Here is a 19,329-nt window from a genome sequence, read left to right on the forward strand (position 1 = left end):
AGTCCTCTCTTACCCACTGCAGGCATGCTTAAATTCCTCGTAGCTTCACACATGATGTGTTGCTGTAGACATGGCTGCAATGGAGTTAAACAGGAGAGAGGTGACATAAGAAAAAGCTGGCATCTTTTAATTAAGTAAAATAAGTCTGTAAGTGTTCATCCATCAGACTTTTTCCTGTTGTGGTAGTCCAAATGAAAAGTTCTGCAGATTTAAAGCAGAGTAAGACAGAAAAAAAACAGGGTTAATGCTACCATTTTCAGGCTCCGTTAAATTGTTGTCCATTTCTTGCCCTCTCATGGACTCTACCTAAGCAGCACTAATTGTGGAGATGCTAAGCCATCCCCAGGTATCACTGGCTACAGCCTAGCCTTCACTGTGCAGGTCAGTTGCACCAATTTTGGGCTTCTCTGTTGTCCTAATTTCTTGGTATGTACTGTTTCAATGAAGACATTTGGGTCAAATTTAACCTAAGTGGGCGTCTGATACTGTATGAACTTCTAAGTGTAGATTTAGAATGGTTTAATTAGCAGACTTGCAATACAGCACAGAGTTGAAATGAAGAAATAAAAAGCATGACAGATGGGAACTGGAGTGATTTTATTTCAGCAACACCAAGAAGACCATTACACAGGCCATTTATTTGTTAATGGGTTCAATAAGAGTCTGGTATTTCCCAGCCACTTGCTTTTGGAATGTCTCTTGTTACAGTCACATAATAGTCATAGTAATATCTGCACATCATATTGCTCCCTTCTGTGGTTTAGTAAATTATGGAGAGATCAGCAACTGTTCAGCACACTGCACTGGTGTAATGATCCTTGCTTTGGCTTTTTGCATTCTTAGATACTCTCTTCTGCATCTGGTCAGATTAATGAAAAACAATGCAGTTCCTGAGATTACACAGTGGGTCTGAGGGCAGATATTTTAGTTTTTGAAGAGGGAAGGAAAGTAGGATTTAGACCTGCTTCCTCCTGTCTAGGAATTACTTGCCTTTGATAGGGCATGAATCTGATTGTGGCTGAGCACCAGATAAATTACTAGGGGTTGTTTAGACTACATGACACAGCTTTCCAATATGTTTTAGTTCAGAAGTTGCAAAAAGGTTTGCTTTGATGTTGCTTTACAAAATAGATTTTCTCTACCCTTTTTCTCTGCATTTGCCAGTTTGATTTGTTACTGCCAATTTTGTACACATTGATTTAAATCTAATTGGGTGCACTAGACGCCTGCTAATGAATTTAAAAAGAGAACGTTGTGTTCTACCCATTTTTTATGTGTTTGACTATTATTTAGGGAAAGCACTATTTATACTTGGCACAATCTTAATTTTTTTAAAAAATACACTTTTCACTCAGAAAAGAAAGGAACAAGAATGTTGCCAGGGCGAATCCAGTATCCAGCTAGTCCAACACCCAAGACCATTGAAGCTATAAGAATCTTGCACTGTATGGGCATGAAATCCTCTAGGTCATATCTGGTATGTCTACAGTACTGCCTGATGGGGCCTAAAGAGGAAAAGACCAGGGTTTGGTGTTCTGTGTTCCATTCTTTTTCCAGGACTGCTTATCCACATCATGACTTGCTGTAATGTTTTCATTAGCTGTCCTTTCCTGCCCTGCACTGGACCCACATGGAGAGGCAGCTGTTGGAAAAGCTTGTGTTCCTGTTGTAAGTGGGAGACGATGACTGCAAGTCATTGCAGCAGGGAAATAATTTTGAGCTTGTCAATTGTAAGTTTTCTGTGTCCCCAACAGGGTCAAATTTTTCCCTTTAATTAGACCTTGCAAGTAAAAAAAACAGCTTTGCTTTCTTCAGATTTTGCATTTACCTTTGTTCAATTTTATTGTCTTCTCCCATGTTCCAGGATTAGCAAAGATGGAGGAAAGAAGCTGTTGATCTCTCCCATCTCTGTGTCAGTTAGCACTGCTTACAGCTTTACCATGTTTCCTTCTACTGAAGTTCTTCTGAGGTACACTTAGATGCATCAGGTGACATGTGATTCTGATTTACATCTTCTCTTGGACAATTCTTAATACAAAATTAAATTCCTGTTGAAGGCATAAACATATATTTTCAGAATCTCTTATAATCTCTGCTGCTCATGAGTTGAAGGTCTTTGTGTGTTTACGTAGAAATATGAGGAGAAGAAATGTTCAGTGTGGATAACAACCTCATGGTTTTGTGTAGAATTGCAAGTGAGGTATGGAATCATAGGATTGTTTAGGTTGGAAAAGTCCTCCAGGATCATCAACTCCAACCTTTAACTGATTACCTTGTCAACTAGACCATAGCACTGAGTGCCAAGTACACTTGTTTTGTGAACACCTTCAGGGATGGTGACTCCACCACCTACCTGGGCAGCTCATTCCAATGCTTGACAACCCTCTCCTTGAAGAAATTCTTCCTGATGTCCAACCTGAACCTCTCCTGCTGCATCTTGAGGCTGTGCCCCACTTGCCACAACCTCCTTGCAGGTCTTTGTAGACAGCAATAAAGCCACCACTGAGCCTTCTTTTCTCCAGGCTGAACAATCCCAGCTCCCTCAGCTGCTCCTAGAGGGCTTACCCTCCAGATCATTTACCAGCTTTGTTGCCCTTCACTGGACTCACTCCAGCACATCAATATCTTACTTTAATAACTTACTAAGTGAAGGACCCAGAACTGAACACAGGACTTGAGATGCAGCCTCACCAGAGCCCAATAGAGAGGGACAGTCACAGCCCTGGTCCTGCTGGCCACACTATTTTTGAGACAGGCCAGGATGCCATTGGCCTGCTGGACCACATGGGCACACACTAGATTATGTTACACTGCTGTCAAGCAGCACCCTCAGGTCCTTTTCTGCCAGGCAGCTTTGCAGCCACTCTTCCCCCAGCCCATAGCACTGCCTGGGGTTGTTGTGACCCAAGTGTAACACCTGTCACTTGGCTGTGTTGAACCTCATACCTCAGTGGCCTCAGCCCATCAATCCAGCCTGTCCAGATACCTCTGCGGAGCCTTCCTGCCCTTCAGCAGATCAATGCTTCTGCCTAACCTAATGTCATCTCCAAACTGAGGGGCACTCGATCCCCTTGTCCAGATCATCAATGAAGATACTAAACAGGATGTGCCCCAATAACCCCACTAGTGACCAGGCAGTAATTGGATGTGGCTCCATTCACCACAACTCTCTGGACCGGGGCATCCAACCAGTTTTAAAAACAGCACTTATCCAAGGTGCACCTATCCAAGCCATAGGCTACCAGCTTCTCCAGGAGAATGCTGTGGGAGACGGAATCAAAGGCTTTAATTCTGCCTTCTGGGGTAGAAGACCTTTGATGCAGGAATAGTGATAATTAGCTAAGAAATCTGAATCAGCTGGGATGAGATGTACCAATTTCTGTATCTACTGGCCTCCATGACCCAGTGTCTGGTTTGAGCCCAGCTGTAAATAAAGCATCATGCAGTCACTCACTTAACCTGCTCCCTCCCTACCAGCCCTATGGAATGCGAAGGAGAATCAAAGTTAAACTTGGACATTGAGATAAGATCAGTTTGTTTAGTAATTGAAAATAAATTAAAATAGAGTAATAATGTTAAATGATGATGATAATAATAATAATAATAAAGGTAAAAGCAAGTGATGCACAATACAATTTCTCACCTCTTGCTGACTGATGCCAGATCCCCTTTCCCAAACCCAGATCAATTTTCCTACTAGGTAACTCCCGCCAGTTTATATACTGGGTGTGACATTCCATGGTAATCTCTTGGAGTATCCCTTTGGACAGTTCAGGTCACCTGTCCCAGATATGCTTCCTCCCAGTTTTTTTTGTGAACCTCCTCACTGGAACAGCATGAGACAAGGGAAAAAAAGTCCTTGACCTGGGATAAAAACAACTTAGCAAAAGCCAAAACATCAGTGTGTTATCAATACCATTCTCATTCCAAATCCAAAACACAGCACCTCTAATGGCTACTGAGAAGTTAAATCTGCCCTAGCTGAAATCTAGACACCCAGGAAGTAATTTCCAGTCCATGTTTCTGGGAGGACGTTGTGCTTTCATCAAGACAAGAAGCCCGTGTTCTGGTTCTGACACTTTTTCAAGATTGTCTGACTTAATGTATAAATTCTAATTGTTCAGATTCTAATTTCTTAACGATGACCCATCTTTAGTACCTGCAATTTCAAGCTAATTTTGCCTTTTTTGAATGTCAGCTTGTTCAGCTTTGTTATATAGTGCTGCCATTGGTCATCTTTATATTTCACCTCAGATGTGGGTGGCAAGGTTTTACTTTGTGGGTATGTGCTAAGAATTAATGTTTTCCCAAAGGGTTACAAAGTCTCAAACAAAAGTTGTTATCATAGACTTTAATCTGTTATTAATTCTTATTAGCTGATGACACAAAGCAGAAGACTTAATAGTAAGTATTAACTATGCTGAAAAGCACAGTGGTCAGGTTTCTGACTGACATGTCCATTCAGGGAAATTGGCATACTAAGCTGTGCTGATTAGTTCAGAACAAAGAAGAAATGGCTCATGTTGAAGAAGGAATGCAAATATTAGCTGAGAGACAGCTGTTCATGTGGATAAGCCTTCTTAAGATGTTGAATAAATTTTAAAAGATGTACAGGGAAAAACATGAACTCACTGCTTATCCAAAGCAATGAATAAAACCCCAAAGGGCTCTTTAAGAGCTTGCAATGAATAAGGCAAAATAAGTAGATAGAGATGGGACGGTGGAGGACCTTGTTTCGTAAAATTCTTATGATGACTTCTGTAACAATAGAAAAATAGGACATCAGGAAAACATGGTTAATACAGCAGAATTACTATCTTAAGGTTTTATTTTTTAAAATATCTGTGATGCTTGTAAAACAATGTTAGGATGTTAGAGGCTCATTTTATTTCTTGAAGATAGTATTTTGTTTAACAGTATTTACTACTCTGTCTCAAACACACTGCCAAGGGAAAAGGGAAATGGAAAGCTAATCTGCAGGGAAGATGATAACAAAGGTGTAGCTATGGGCTTTGAATCTATTGCTGTAGATTACAGTAACCTGAAAGCCAGATCCACTGAAGTAATGGAGATGTTTCTGCCTATTCAGTTGGTCTCTCTGTCAAAGCCTGGGTGAGCTACTGCACAACTATAGGCCAGATGCAAGTTAGTTACACTGTGTTTCTTTGTGTGGCTGTTTTAAATTGCTTTATACTACAAGTCACTGTGGACAAGCTGCTTTGGAGTCTAATGCAAAGTTCAGTTTAATTTGTTTTGGTGGTTGTTTTGGTTGTAGTTTTTTGTTTCTTTTCTTTCAGGAAGGAGCATGGGGACTTAGTTGTGGTTTCTGTCTGAGGTCTCCTGTTGCACTGACCAAGCTGCCTGTGCTCTCTGTTGCAGTCAGAGTTGTAGTCTGAAGGTTTTTAGATGGCAGGGAAATGTTTAAGGCACACAGATGAGAAATAAGCTGAACATGTAAGTTGTGAATTTCCTGTGCAAAAGCAAAGTACAATTTTACAAAGCTTCGATGCATAGTTGAGAATATTGATAAATTCTTGGGTAGGTGTACAGATTATAAAGTTTCTGAACCAACCACAAATTGAACACGGGTTTTAGTGGAATCACATATTCCTAAGTTAAAGGATGCTGTGTTTCTGTGGCCAGCTGGAAAGCTGGCACAGTGGGAGGAAAGCTGGGAGATAGGTACAAGACCTGTTCTTCTGTCCACATATCTGTATCACAAGTATCTGAACACAAGCTAAGGCATGAACTTAAGCTGAGATGGGCAGCTGTATGCCCAGTCCCCCACTCACCAATTTTCAGCAAATTTCAGCAGCTCTCCTTTACCACCATACTTGTTTTCAAGCACTTCATGGATTTCTTTACATCAGAGAAGCAGCCAGACAAAGAGCCAGACATGAAGATGGAAAGAAGGAGATCATAGAATTTGTTAAAGCCACATCTGTAGCCTGCCCTGAACCTGTGTGTAGCTATGCAGTGAAGTTTCATATCTTCTACAGCTGATAGATGCCAGCAATTTAGTCCTGATTGGATTTTCAGTAACCAAGGACTTTCCAGCAGCCAGAGTAATAGAGAAAAATAACTTAGTTTTCTTTAAATATCTTTCTTTTGTTTTCTTGAAATATTTTTCTTTTGTTTTCTTGATTGCTTTCCTTAGTCTTGGAAAGAGGAGGGGCAGGGAGAAAGATCTGGGGAGAGAAGAACAAAAATAGCCAGTACTTAAGATCTCTTCTGAAATAACTCAGATAACCTAAAATCAATAGACATGACTGAGGAAATGACTGTGAGGTGAAATTGCACACATTTATAACTGGTGGATTTGTAGGTCATTCTGAATGTTTGTGGATAACCTGGAATACCTTGCAGGCTGTTTCAGTAGAAACACCCTAAGTAGTGATAGAGAGGAGCAAGTGGTGACTGAAATCCAGAAGGTTTTTCTACATCCCAAGAGACACCAGTGCCTGCAGGTGTGTTCCCTATGAGTTTAGTGTGCATGGATGTCCATGTGCACATTCATGCAAGCCCTATCACGATCATGCTGTCCTTTGTTTTATCTGTATGTTGAGTATAGCTTGGATTGCCTGTACTTAGCTTCACACAAAACCTGGGTGATCCAAAAATACATTTATAATGTTGCATTGGGAAAAAGTTGTGGTGGGAGACAGCTAAAAAAGAAAAAAGCAATAAAATTTAAATATCAAGAAGCAGACTTTGTGCTTCACAGTTTTCTTTTAGGTTTGCATTTCCTGATTTCTTGGAGCTTGACAGGATAATCATGTTCCCTTAACATACTTATGTTGAAAGAAAAAGTTATATAATATTGCACACTTTTAAAAATAATTTTTTACTGTAGCTATTACTCAGACCTCTTTTGTTCTTAGGCTTTTTACAAGTGGGGAAATCAATGTAGGTTAGTATGTTATATACCAGCAGATGTGTATAAGAATATTTCTTTAATAGAATTGTGAACCCTTTGTTCATTTCTAACCCTTGAATCTCTTGAGAAGCATTTTCCTTTTCCATTAAATATCTGGGCCTTTTTTTCCCTGGCTAGCTAACTGAGTTCTCAGGCAAGCTTGTTTCCATCTGTACTGAAAGCATGCAGCATCTCCCCACTCAGTATCTGCACTTCAAAAGGAGGCTTAAATTCTTACATCTGTAAAGTCTGATGGAAGGCAACTAAATTGCTCTTACACGCTTCCCTTTTTAACTCAACAAGTCTGATTTTTCATTTACACTGTGGCAGCTTTTGCCCTTATGCCTGTGTGGTGACTTTGTGGTGAACCTAAGTATAAACCGCGTTCATTAGACCACATCTTGATATTCTTAGCAAAGGACAGCCCACACTGCTCATAATAGCTAACCAACCCTGGGTAATTGTTTAACTTCAATTCACAAAATCCATAATAGACTATATCTCAGATACCAACACATTTGTGACTTTTTTTCTGGCAGGTTCAGCTGTACTAGGACTGTGATTCCAGAGGTGAAATGTTTGAGCACAGCCCAGGGATGTTACACCTGAGTCAGTTACGTAGGAATATTTAAAATGTAATGCCAGAAAAGTCTGGAAGTGCCACTGTTGTTAGGAAACCCTGGTTTTTAAAGCAGCCTGTTAATTTCTCTTATTTTTTCCCTAAAGGATCTCACCTTTGTCATGGTCAAGTTTGAAAGTAGCTGCTGTCAGGTTTGAGTTCTAACAAAGCTGTAGTGATCACTGTTGGGGTATTGGAATTTTTCTGGTGTTTGGCTTGGGTATTTTGAGATGTATCTGAAAGAGAGAAAGGGAATTTTTTTAGAATGTAAAGATCTGGAATTTTAGAAATTAATAAATTAATTTCTTGATTTCCTTATAACATCCTCCACTGTTTTTCCTTTGTTTTCCACTTTTGTTCTATAGACCCTTGCCATTTTTTTCATCTTTTCTAGTTCCAGTTTTTCCTTTTCTAGTAAATTTTTTTTTTTTTTTTTTTTTTTTTTTTTTGCTTTTTCCTTTCAAGGTTCTGAAGAGTTTCTGGATTGGGAGAGATCTAGACTGCCTGAAAAACATGCTAAGCACTGACCAAAACCAGCCTTTAGCCTTTAGGACCACTTGGCTGTCTCTCAGGCAGGCAGCTGATAACTACCTGTGTGAGGTTCTCAGTGGGCTGGTCAGAGCTGGCAGGAGTGTCCAGGCATGTGAGACATATCCTCTCTTGCTGTGGAGGCAAGCTGTGGCTTTGTCAGGCTTAGCTTGCTGTAGTTAATGATTTCCCTGAAATGACAGCACTCCTGCATTTAGTTTATACCACTTTCCCCTCTTATTGTATTCAATGACTTTATGTTCAGAAGAAGACTTGCAGCCAATATGCACCAAGCCAAATCCTCCACAAAGCTTTTGGTGGTGACCAAATTTCTGCAATGAATTCATCTCTTACTGGAGATCAGATTTTGTAAAAGCTGTTTCTCCCCAGAAGTTCTTCCTATACCTCAGGTTTGCTTAGTGCCATGCCACACTCATATTCAGAATGAGTCTGGCCTCTGTTTTCTTCATCCTTCAGACTGGACTTTACATATGAGGAGTGGCAGAGGTAGAGCTGGATTTATTTATTCAGTCTAAGGGAATTCTTATGTGAAATGTTACTGATTCCTTTGGAATACTGTAGGGAAGGAGGCAGACTCTAGTCACAGCACATGTTGAGATGATAGCAGGTCATGGACACAAGCTGCAGCAAGAGACAGTCTGATTCAGGAATATCTTCAGGAGAGCTTCAGTAATATCTTTTGTCTCAAGAGAGTAGTCAAACATTAGAATGGGTTGCCCAGAGAGCTTGTGGGATCTCCACCCTCAGAGATACTCAAAGCTGAACTGGACAGGGCCCCAAGTAGCGTGCTCTAATTTGGAGCACTTTTTGACTGACGGGTCAAGTGACTTCAGGAGATCTCTTCCAACATTGCTTATTCTATGACAGTTTGATTACAATCAGTATTCCCTCAAGCCCACTTCACTGGAGAAGGCTGTTGACTTTTTAAAGCCTGCTGTTCTAGAAAACAGCAACCTAAGAAAAACAAAACATCAAGTGCTGTAGACAGCAGAAGCCAGTTGGAAAACAAAGACTATTTTTAAATAGAAAAGATTAAAATAAAACAACCACAAAATCAGGCAAATAGCAAAACAAGCAAGCAAACAAAAAACCAAACCCATGGATTTACTAAGGTGAGAGAAGCAGTTTCTGCTGAGTCTAAGGGATCTGCTAAAAGGAGGAACACTGAGTGTGAGTGAGTCTGCATTAACTGACTGTGGATACTATAAAAGCTGATTTTTTTTTCTCAGCTTTAGCCTTTCTGTGGCATCCTAAATTGAAAAATGCTCTGTGTAACAAAATGTTTTATTAGGAATTCAGCAATATTGAGGGACGTCTGATCTGTAGCACAGATATTTCTCTACTTTTAAATTCAGACTATAAATCTACAGTTGCCTCATTTCTGCCCATAGTAGGACCCAAGGTTGAAAGTAAAGTGTCTTTTCTAACTCACTTCTGGAAATAATGATATTCACAATTGAACTGGTATTTGAGGCATTCATTTAGAAGAATGGGCATTGTTCACTGCCTTGCTGCTTCTTTTATGGTGCGAAGGTTCATTGACTCCGTTCCCTTGTCCAGAGCTTTGACAGCATGACTAATGCTCTGAGCCCTTCTTCAAACACAGCTTAGCTGGAAGATAAGGTTCTCTCCCTCAAGTGTCAGCATTACTCATCTGTGCACTCCTCCCATCCAAACCATGTTAGAAGAGTGAGGAGTTTCTGAAGCTGTAGTAAAGGCAGCTGCTATCTAATATTTCCTGCCTTCCAAGGACATCATTGGATGTGTCAGTGTTTCCACTATATATGCTCTATGTTTTGGTGATTCCAGTCATTTCATAGACAGAGAGAAAAGGTGTTGGCAGCAATTTTTTGATTCTCCGTACAAACAAAGTGTTTTCATGAAGTTTGAATTTGAAGTCTATGGGGTAAATTTTATGCAAAATTACTTGATCCAATCAGTGTCCAATGGGCCTCTTCATCATCAATGGCAAACCTCCCAGTTATTTCAGTGGTTTGCAGGATATTGCTTAGGTGTTCCAAAGAGGATAATATTTACAAGCAGTTCTTGCTGTCAGAGTGCTTAAGCACGTTAATAGTCTATGTATGGACCTGTCAGATTTACAGGGCCAATCCTGTTCTGCATTAGGCAGCTGCCTGGTGTAAATCTGATCATAACACCAGATTTTCTTAGAGGCTTTTTTTCTGGGTGTTGGTAAAACTGGTGGTAACACTGCTAAACAAAGCTGTTTAGCAACCATAATGAGCCATCTTCCCTGCTAACTAAACTGGAGGTTTTTTTTAACATTGGTTCTGTAAAATACTGTCATTCTTTGGACCACTATAAACTTGCAGAGAGACTTCTTAAGGCTCGCAGGGTCATTGATACCAAATAGCCTGCAGCCTCAGAGCCAGTGTGGGGGCAGTTGGTGGGATATGCTGCAGAAAACAATCCTCCCCAGAGTTTGATAGGTGTAAGTGAAATACCTGCTGCTTAGATGTAGTCCAGCCCTCAACCCAGAAACAGCAACCCAAACCCTACCACATGCAAGTTTCAAAGAGTGAAGGAAGATCAGAATCTCTAAGCAAAGCTGTTCCTCTGCTACCAAAGGATAACAGAAGTTTATTAGGAGAGCTGTTGAAACAATTAAAAAGCTGAATTAAAAAAAAATTTTGAAAGAAAAAGATATTGGACTGTGTGGGAGGTACTGATGTCTTCCCTCAGTCCTTGATTTTAATTGCAAGTGTTTGCTCCTAGCATCCCTATTTGAGATTCTGGTTATGCTGAAAGAGCATTCTATACACATAGGATTGGTTGGGGCATGTGAAATAGCTTCATGCCAACATGGAAAACTCCAAATACTTGGTGTTGTTACTGGATGTCCTCTTGTTGTAAGCCTGTTGACAGTTGCCTGCTAGAGGACGTCACTGATACACTTCATTAAGCAGCAGTTTTTTTCCCAGTATTTTAGTTTGGCTGCCACAGTTTGTAATCTAGAATTTAGTGAAAGAATTAATAACATTTTCCAGGGGGGGGAAATGTTTACTCACTTCCTTGCTACCTATTTAAGGGGTTTCTAGGACAACAGTTTTTGGAATGAAAAACTTCTGTCTCCTAGGAATAGATAATCAATAAACACTGCTGCAGGGTGGGGCAAAAGATGTGTTCTGCAGAGAGAGGGCAATTGTCATATGCCCACAAAGGCAGATTCTCCAGTTAATTAGGGAATGGCATTGAGAAGGTGTTGTATTACCAGGCTAGAGTGCTGCTGACCGTGGCACAAGGGGAAGCCTCTGTGTGTGTGTGGTCGCAGTCCTTCGGGGACTCTGCTGGCGGCAGAGCGCCCAGCAGGAGTTAGGCTGCTGCTGGAGAGGCTGGCAGCTGTTTGGAAGCACCTGATAGAAAAATACCACTGTGCCAGCACAATGGCTTAACAAGCTAACAGGATAAGTGGAATATATTGCATTCAAGAGCTGGATAATTCTGTTAGCAGAGTGGGGGTTGCAGTTGAAGCACTGCCACTAATTAGGGGTAGATTTTCAAAGTGGTGCCTGGGATTATAGACATAATTCTGTCAGTGGCAGTCAGGGAGCTCAGATCTGCATTTGTTACTTTCAGAATTCGCCCTTGTGTCCCAGAGCAGCTTCTTCACTGAAGAAGCCAAGCAATGGTAAAAGGAAGCACTTAGTCTGTGTTTGCTTAGTCATTTTTTTTTAGCACTTGGGTGGAAATGGGAATTGTCATCCTTTTTCAGATGAGGAATTCCCTTGCTAAAGAATATGGTAGAATATGAAGTGTGAACTCAGGACGATGTCTGATATTCTCTTACTGTGATAAGATGCTTCACTGCTGAGCTGTAGAAAATGTAATCCTTTTTCCACTTATTTTGAAGAGTTGGCCTAATGTTAAGCATTCAGTGAAATCAAGAGTGCAACAGTAAAAGCCAACAGAGATAGGTTAGGGAACAATAAATTTTTTATGACTGTTCTGACTCCTGTGCCATGTACACTCTGGTCTATTAAAACAATAGCTCCAAGCTGGTTTAAACTGAAATCAGCAAGGCTGTTAACTTTTGATTTAAATCTGCTGGTAGGTTTGGTGGTCTTATTGCAGGCAGTGACTGGACAGCCTGTCTTTTGCACTGCAACACCACATCTTTAGCTCTGGCACATCTAGCAATAACTTTTCTGTTTGCTGATGCACAGTTTGGGACCAAGTTGAAGCTATTTTTCTCTTTTGATTTGAATCAAGCACAGGTTGTAGCCTTCCCTTTTTGCAGTGCTCTAATCTACCGCCTTTTATCCTCAGAGCCAGTGTGTACAAACAGAAAGCATTTTGCTGCTTTACATTTGTGGTTTCCAGTCTTCTTTCATTGTAAATTTCCATCTTGATTATAGGTCTGGATGGTACTGCTTGGAAGTGTGAGCTCTTCTGAATACTTTGATATGTCCTTAGATCTACTTTTTTTTAAAAAAAAACCTCTTGTGAATAGATAGTATTGCCCGGGCTAGAGCTTTGCTAGTTTACAGTACCTGACTGTTTAAGCTGTGTTAGATATTACTGTAGTTACAATCTGTGCTATCAGTGTAAAATACTCTAGGTTTTAATTATCATCTTGTAAATGGGAACTTGATTATATTGAGCATTACGTCATGTCCATGATGTTCACCATGATATAATGTCAATGAAAGCAAACAGGCAGTGCAGCACTGATTTTAACATCACTGTAACTTCTCTGTTTAAATGGAAGAAATACTGACCTGTGGGAGTTAATTTCTATCAGTTAAATGTCACCATTCTTTTGCAGCAGAAGCTACTGATACAGAACTGCTTTGGCTGTCAGTGAAGAGTTAAGATTACTTAATCTTCGTGTTTCTTCTAGTTATGGGAAAAGAAAATTCACTTAGTTTTGTTGAATCTTTTCATGTGAGCGCAATGGCCAAAAATGTCCTCTTCCTTCTGGTGGAAGACAGAAATCCTCTTCCTTCTGAAGAGGAAGAGTGCTACAGAACACTAAGACATAAGAGTGTTTTCCTGTGCTGTGTGTGGGAAAAGGAATAAGTGCTTGTATTTGTCAGCTGTGCATGCCTAGCTGTGGTAGATGCAATAAAGTCATATTTATCCTGTTTTGTATCAGCAGAACTTTAAGAATAGTTAAGTTATGCTGCACAATAGACAAACATGCTAAAAGGATTTTAATGCTGCAAAGGAGGCTTTGCCAGCATGCTGCAATATTCCTGGTCACTGTGGTGTCCAAAAGCAGATTTTCTAGTACAGTTACAACAATTAGTTTCTTCCAGACCTGTATTCACACCATACCTGTGTCCAAAAGTATTTCCTTCATCATAACCTAGAACAACAGGGAGGCTGAATAGGGGCACTCTAAGGGTGGCCTGTAAGCCACTTTATTTTAAGGAGCAAAAGTATTGTCCTTGTTACTCTTCCACATATTTAGGTAGACTAGTGAAGGAAAATGTATTTTAGGGGATGATTTTTAATTAGCTGTAAGAGTCTCTGTTTCTGACTTTCTGCTTAGACAAATTTTTAGTGATGCACTTGGAATTTTGCCTCAGCAAGAACTGATGGACTGTAATATTCTGGTATTTCTCAAGATGATTTTTTTTTTTTTTTTTTCATAGCACATACTATGGCTAAAGAGTAATGGAGTCTCAAGGGCACCCTTTGCTAGTGTGAAACCTTCCTCCTTTCTCGTTCAGGGTCACATAACTTCCTTCTAGCATTTGCAGGAACTACTCACAAGGAAAAGTGATTCCAGGACAAGACTGCTATTTTTAGCTTTCAGTCTTCTCCTTTGGTCTTCTTTTTTCTCTATACTGTAAAAATGAAAAGCACTACCAAAGGTGAACTGAGGTCAGCAAGTCCCAACAGGCTTCAGCTGGCCTCAAGTTACCTTCCCATGTTTCACAGTTACCCATCACAGGTGCTGGTAGTCATCTTTCACCTTGCTTCAGAGGTTGGGAAACTCTATCACAGACCAGCAGATTTTACAGTGTGTGTTTACTGGAGAATATTTTAAAGCAAGTACTGATGCTTCTCTAGCTGTTTGAATATATCTGCTGATATCAGTGGCAATGATGCTGGCTCCAGTTACATTCAAAGAAGTCAAAAGGAGGTTTGAACTCAGTTGAGGAAGCCTTTGGTTTTTGGAGAGAGATTCAGCTAGGCTTGAAGTTGCAGCTCAGGTCCCATCTTCATGTCTAGATATAGCAGAAGTGTGTAGTAAAAGCATATTAATTCTGTTTTGTATCAGCAGGACCTGTGAAATAATTGGGCTGGGTTGCGCAGTGTGCAAAAATGGCATTATAAACTGAAAATATCAAGCTAATTCAGACTGAGCTCTCACTCCAAGGGCATAAAAAAGCTCAGAAGTTATTGACGGAAAATCATATTTGCTCCACTTCATGTGAAGGACATCAAGCCCATAGGATGTCAAGTGATGAGATGAATGTTGCCTGTCTGTCAAATAACTGTGTTTTAAGTGGCAGTTGAGAAGATAGAAGGGTTTTTACCTCCTGATGACTAAAATCAAGGTTTACTTACAGTGACAAAACTCCCAATGTAATTATATTGCAGCCATTAAAATCAGACTGGATTTCCTTCATGATGTATGGCAAGCAGGAACAGTATGGCCTATGCATATCCTTATCCCAGGTCTCAAGACATTAAAACCCATTTGATATGGCTGCTGATGAGCTCTGGTGACCCCTCACCCTCCTTTGCCCTGCTCTGCATCAAGTGCAGCCTTATCCTCATTACCGGGGACAGTCTGGTATTGCATTAGAAAACAGTAAATCCAAACTGCAGTAAATAGCTCTTCCTATTTTCAGAAAATCAGACTTAATGTTGGGAGATTTGTCTCCCTTACTTCCTTGCTGTTCCTTCTGACTTCTTGAAATGTCAATACTAAACTATAATCACTTTCATGGCTTCCTATTACTCTTCCTGTTCTTTGAGAGAGGATGTTTGCCTGCTCCTGAGCCTGCTCTGGCATGTGCCCTGGCATGCCTAAGGATCTATATCAAGGGTGAGGATAATGATGCATCACAGGTCTCAAACCAAAGGACAAAAGCTTCCTTCCTTCAGCCTTTCTGCTGTGCATTCCCTTTCTCATCCACCTGACCAGGAGGAAAATGGGAGAAGCTTCCTTCAAGTGTTTCATTTTGCTAAAGCTTAATTGCTAGGCATTCTCAGAACGACTGCTGTGCTGATGTAGTGCTGCCTCTCAGAGAGTTATGCAGGGGTCAGCTACTGAGGATGGAACTTGTTTGCACAGCAGGGCTGGCTTTTAGTATCCCTGATGGTCTGGCTGAGTGGTGAGCACTTGACAGGATGCTGTGGGGTGCACCTGCTTCAGATGGACCCTTCAGGAGCTCATAAATTTATTTTGTTGTTGTTTCACTTATGGGACTGGATGTGTTATTACTCCCCTTGTATAATGGCAAGCTTGGCTAGTGCAAGTTTGACCATGCTGAGGATGCTTTGCTTTTTATAAGGATTTATGACAACACTCTATTATTAGTCTCAATATAGTTTAATTAATGTAGATATGGCCCCTGAAGGGTCATTTAATAGCAAATATTTTAAAGTTTTGAACAGGTTTGCAGGAATCCATCAGATCCACCCCAGTTTTTTCAAAGTGTAGTTTGTTGAACTATTCATACTGGCATGATGTATGACATACATGGCAGGTCTAAATAAAACCCCAGAAAAATGTTGAAGGACTAGGAAAAAGCAAATATGCACATATCTAGGTTGGCCCCATTACTCTCCTGGACAAAAGCATGAAAAGACTGTAAAAGTAAGCATTAAAGCATAATGTGTAATATCAGGCAGTGACATAATATGAAAAACACATGTTGACCAGGAAATGTCACTCTTTCTTGATGGGATCACAATTTTGGCTGGTAAAGGTTGCTGAGTACTTGTCATAAAGTTCCCATAGTCACATATATTCTGATTCAAATGTGTCTCTATTCAGAAATCAGTGGTGGCTTCAATAAGTATATTGAAACCTACTTCGCTGAGAAGGCCAGTAGTGCAATTGCAACTAATTATCTGTGATCCAATAGGGATGTTTCCACTGGAATTTGTTTGTAATCCTGCCCTACTCAGTATCTTTTATCCCATTTAGATAGCCTGGGAGAAACAAAGTTATTATGACTAAAAAGCAGATCCAGCAGAACCCATTCTTTTATAAGGATATCTGAATTCAATCCATATATTTTTGATCTAGGTCTCATCCATGTGTGGTTGTTTAATCCCTGCTAGCTGGGCTAAGTACTCACTTGCCCAGGCTTTGCACTATCTGGGGGCAGAGAACAGCTTGTTTTCTAAGTTAAGCTTGACTACACAATATTTAATATACCGAGCAATGAGTCACAGCTGAGTGGGACTTCAGTTACTGTTTCCCGTCAGAAATTGGAACTTCACTGCATAAATGCTGTTTTTCTTTTTTGGCTGAAAGCTGAATGGCAAGAGTGACATGGAGCTGCTGCTTCCCAGGGGCAGAGCAGCAAAAAGACTTGGTTTGACTCCAAAGTCAGTGGGAAGCAGTACTCATAGCACCACCTCCCTGCTGAACTTGGAGTCTGACCCCCAGTGGCATCTGCTCTGTCCTGCCCTGTGACTGCACACAAACACTGCTGGTGGTGAGCTTCTCCTAATGCCCCAGGCACTGGCCCACGAGTGTCCTTACTTCTCAGTTCTGATCACAGCCAGAAGGCAGCTTGGGGCCTAATTTGTACAACAGCAGCTCACCAATAAACTTGCTGAATCAAAGACTGACATTAAAAACTGAACTGTGGAGTACAAAGAGTAATCTATGGATTTTTAATTTTTTTTCCCAGCTCACCCTCAATGCATATTGTTAGCATAATTCACAGTAGGTTTTTTGCGCAGGGTACTAGTAATCTCTCAGAAGTCTTTCTCAAAGGTATTTAATAAAGTTTCTGGAACAAGATTCTCCACACAAGTAATAAGGTATTATAAAGATGGAAGTTGTTTCAAGAGGTGATAGCCACATCCCCATCCTTATGTGCTACTTTTATCTCCTGATTAATAAGTAGTTCCTTTTTAGGTGAAGGACTGTTATATTCAAATTGCAGTAGTATTTTTGCATCATTCGGGTTTTTCAAGGGAAAGCTTCCAGGCAGGGATGACTTTATCTAGGTAAAATTGTTACCTAGATAAAAACACGGTTTTGATCTCTGGTCATATAATTGATTCTTTGTTGTAAAACTAAGTAAGAGTCTGTAAAAAAGACAGTTACTAAGCAATTATCTGTTTAAGAGTTGTTGGAGACTACTCTTTCTCATAATTCTTTATCTCCCATCAGATTTTTAAAAGCATCACTAATGAAGACTCAGTCCAGGGACAAGGCAGTCGGCGGCTGATAAGTTTTTCATTGTCAGGTAAGTCACTGCTGATGCAAAAGTTTTAAGCCCAAAGAATTTGGGACTGAAGTTACTAGAACCTTTCATGTACACGAATGTGTAAGTATATGTTTGTATATATTTGTGCATGGGTTCTTTGTCTGTTGCTCTAGAAGTGATGCTGAGACAGAGAATAAATATCTATGATTATTGCCACACTCTTTTCCTTCAATGTGAGTTACATGCTGAAGTAGTTTGTTCAAGTAGAGTTCTGGGGCCATATTAGGTTTTTCTGTTCACAATTAAGTATGTAGGTCAGGGAAAGCAAGATCAAAGGCATGTACTTTATTTACAGAGCAAAATGTGATTTGTGGTAGTACTCTGTTCCTTGGAAAGCACATTCCACAGTCATGGTCTGGACCTGAGGCAGATCCATGTGCTGTGGTGCAGAAGTTTCTCAGTATTGCTCAAAAGTGACTCTCAGACTTCTTGAGCCAGAAGACTGCTCTCACTTACCTGCATTTCATGAAGAATGCTCAGCCTCATTACTTGGCATGTCACTGCAGGTTTTAAAGGCTTAATATGTCTCCATGTAACATCTATGAACCATTTGATCTGCCTTTGGCAAGAACAACATGTAAATCGCATCTGTAGATAGAAACCAGTTTGTAAAGAGACAAACTTATGGTTTGTCTTGTAACCATTGTTATAACAAATGGTTATGAGCATGACTCTTATTTTGGAGTCTTGTGCTTGCTAGTTGGTTTCCATATTTTTTTAGTTCCTGTAAGACAAAGAGAAAGATGCTTGACTTGACTTGGAAATTCTTTGAACGTGTAGTACAGATTAAAAATGATACCCTAGTTCAAAAGTTTTACAGGTATAGGCTTTAAGTGTAAAGGCCTATTCTTGGACAAGCATCTCATATGATTTGTTTTGGCCATCTGATTTTTCAAGCTTCCCTCTATTAAAGATGCATGTCAGTGCTTTTCCAAACTAGGCAGCCAGTGTGGTTCTTGAGAGGTTGTGTATGATACATGGCAGATCAGACTGACGTTGGGCAGGGCTTTTTTAACACATGACTTACTTTTGGCAAGTTGCACACTGGACATCCACCCATCATTTGGTAAAACCACAGGGTTAGCTCAACAGAAAAAAAGAAGTAGACTTAATGTTTTTTAAAGTCCATAAATAATCTTACACAGAAAATGTAGCCCAGAACTAGTTACAGTTTTTCATTCTCTCAGATTCTTTGGCCGAGTAAGCCAAGAGGTGTCAAGAGTAGTAATTTGTGAGACTGCTAAATAATGTGGTGTCAGTGGCCCTTTTATAAACCAGAGTATCTAATTCACAGCTTGATTTAAAGTATATAAAGACCATACCTCATAATACGTTTAGGATATCTTATTCCAGTGATTCACAAGCAGTTAATCTTCATATATATCACATCCATATTAACAACATCATCACAGCCTGGCATATGAAAGGTTTTGATAAAATAAATTGGCAATTGTTTTATCAAAAATCTAAGTTATCAAAATAGCTCCATTTCAGTCCTTCTGAAATTAATAGATTAACACATCACAACAATTTATTTATTACCTTCTTAGTCAGCACCACAACAACAAAATGTTGTCTCTCTCAAAGCAAAATTATTGCTATTCCTATATCTATTATACTAGCTAATAAAATGGAAATCAAGGCAGACCTCCCAGAGACATCAGAAGGAACTGGGATTCCTTTCCATTTGCACCACTATCTCAGCAGTAACCTCAATTGTCACGTCCTTTTCACTCATGCAGAGTTTTCCTTTTCAATATCTATATTTTGGTATGCTGTCATCTTCAATCATTAGTTAATACAGGCATTACTTA

The 19,329-nt window shown here is 40.0% G+C and overlaps 1 protein-coding gene across 4 annotated transcripts in view; it reads left to right on the plus strand.

The window, feature by feature from the left end:
- Window positions 1-19,329, plus strand: part of HECW1 (HECT, C2 and WW domain containing E3 ubiquitin protein ligase 1) — a 252,197-nt gene that overhangs the window by 136,247 nt on the left and 96,621 nt on the right. For all 4 annotated transcript variants that reach the window (XM_056485453.1, XM_056485456.1, XM_056485454.1 and 1 more), the window contains exon 5: window positions 17,419-17,494. In XM_056485453.1, coding sequence (XP_056341428.1) covers window positions 17,419-17,494 — 76 coding nt within the window. The remainder of the gene's footprint in view (window positions 1-17,418; window positions 17,495-19,329) is intronic.

The sequence above is a fragment of the Oenanthe melanoleuca genome, chromosome 2, assembly GCF_029582105.1.
Source record: "Oenanthe melanoleuca isolate GR-GAL-2019-014 chromosome 2, OMel1.0, whole genome shotgun sequence".
Taxonomy (NCBI): domain Eukaryota; kingdom Metazoa; phylum Chordata; class Aves; order Passeriformes; family Muscicapidae; genus Oenanthe; species Oenanthe melanoleuca.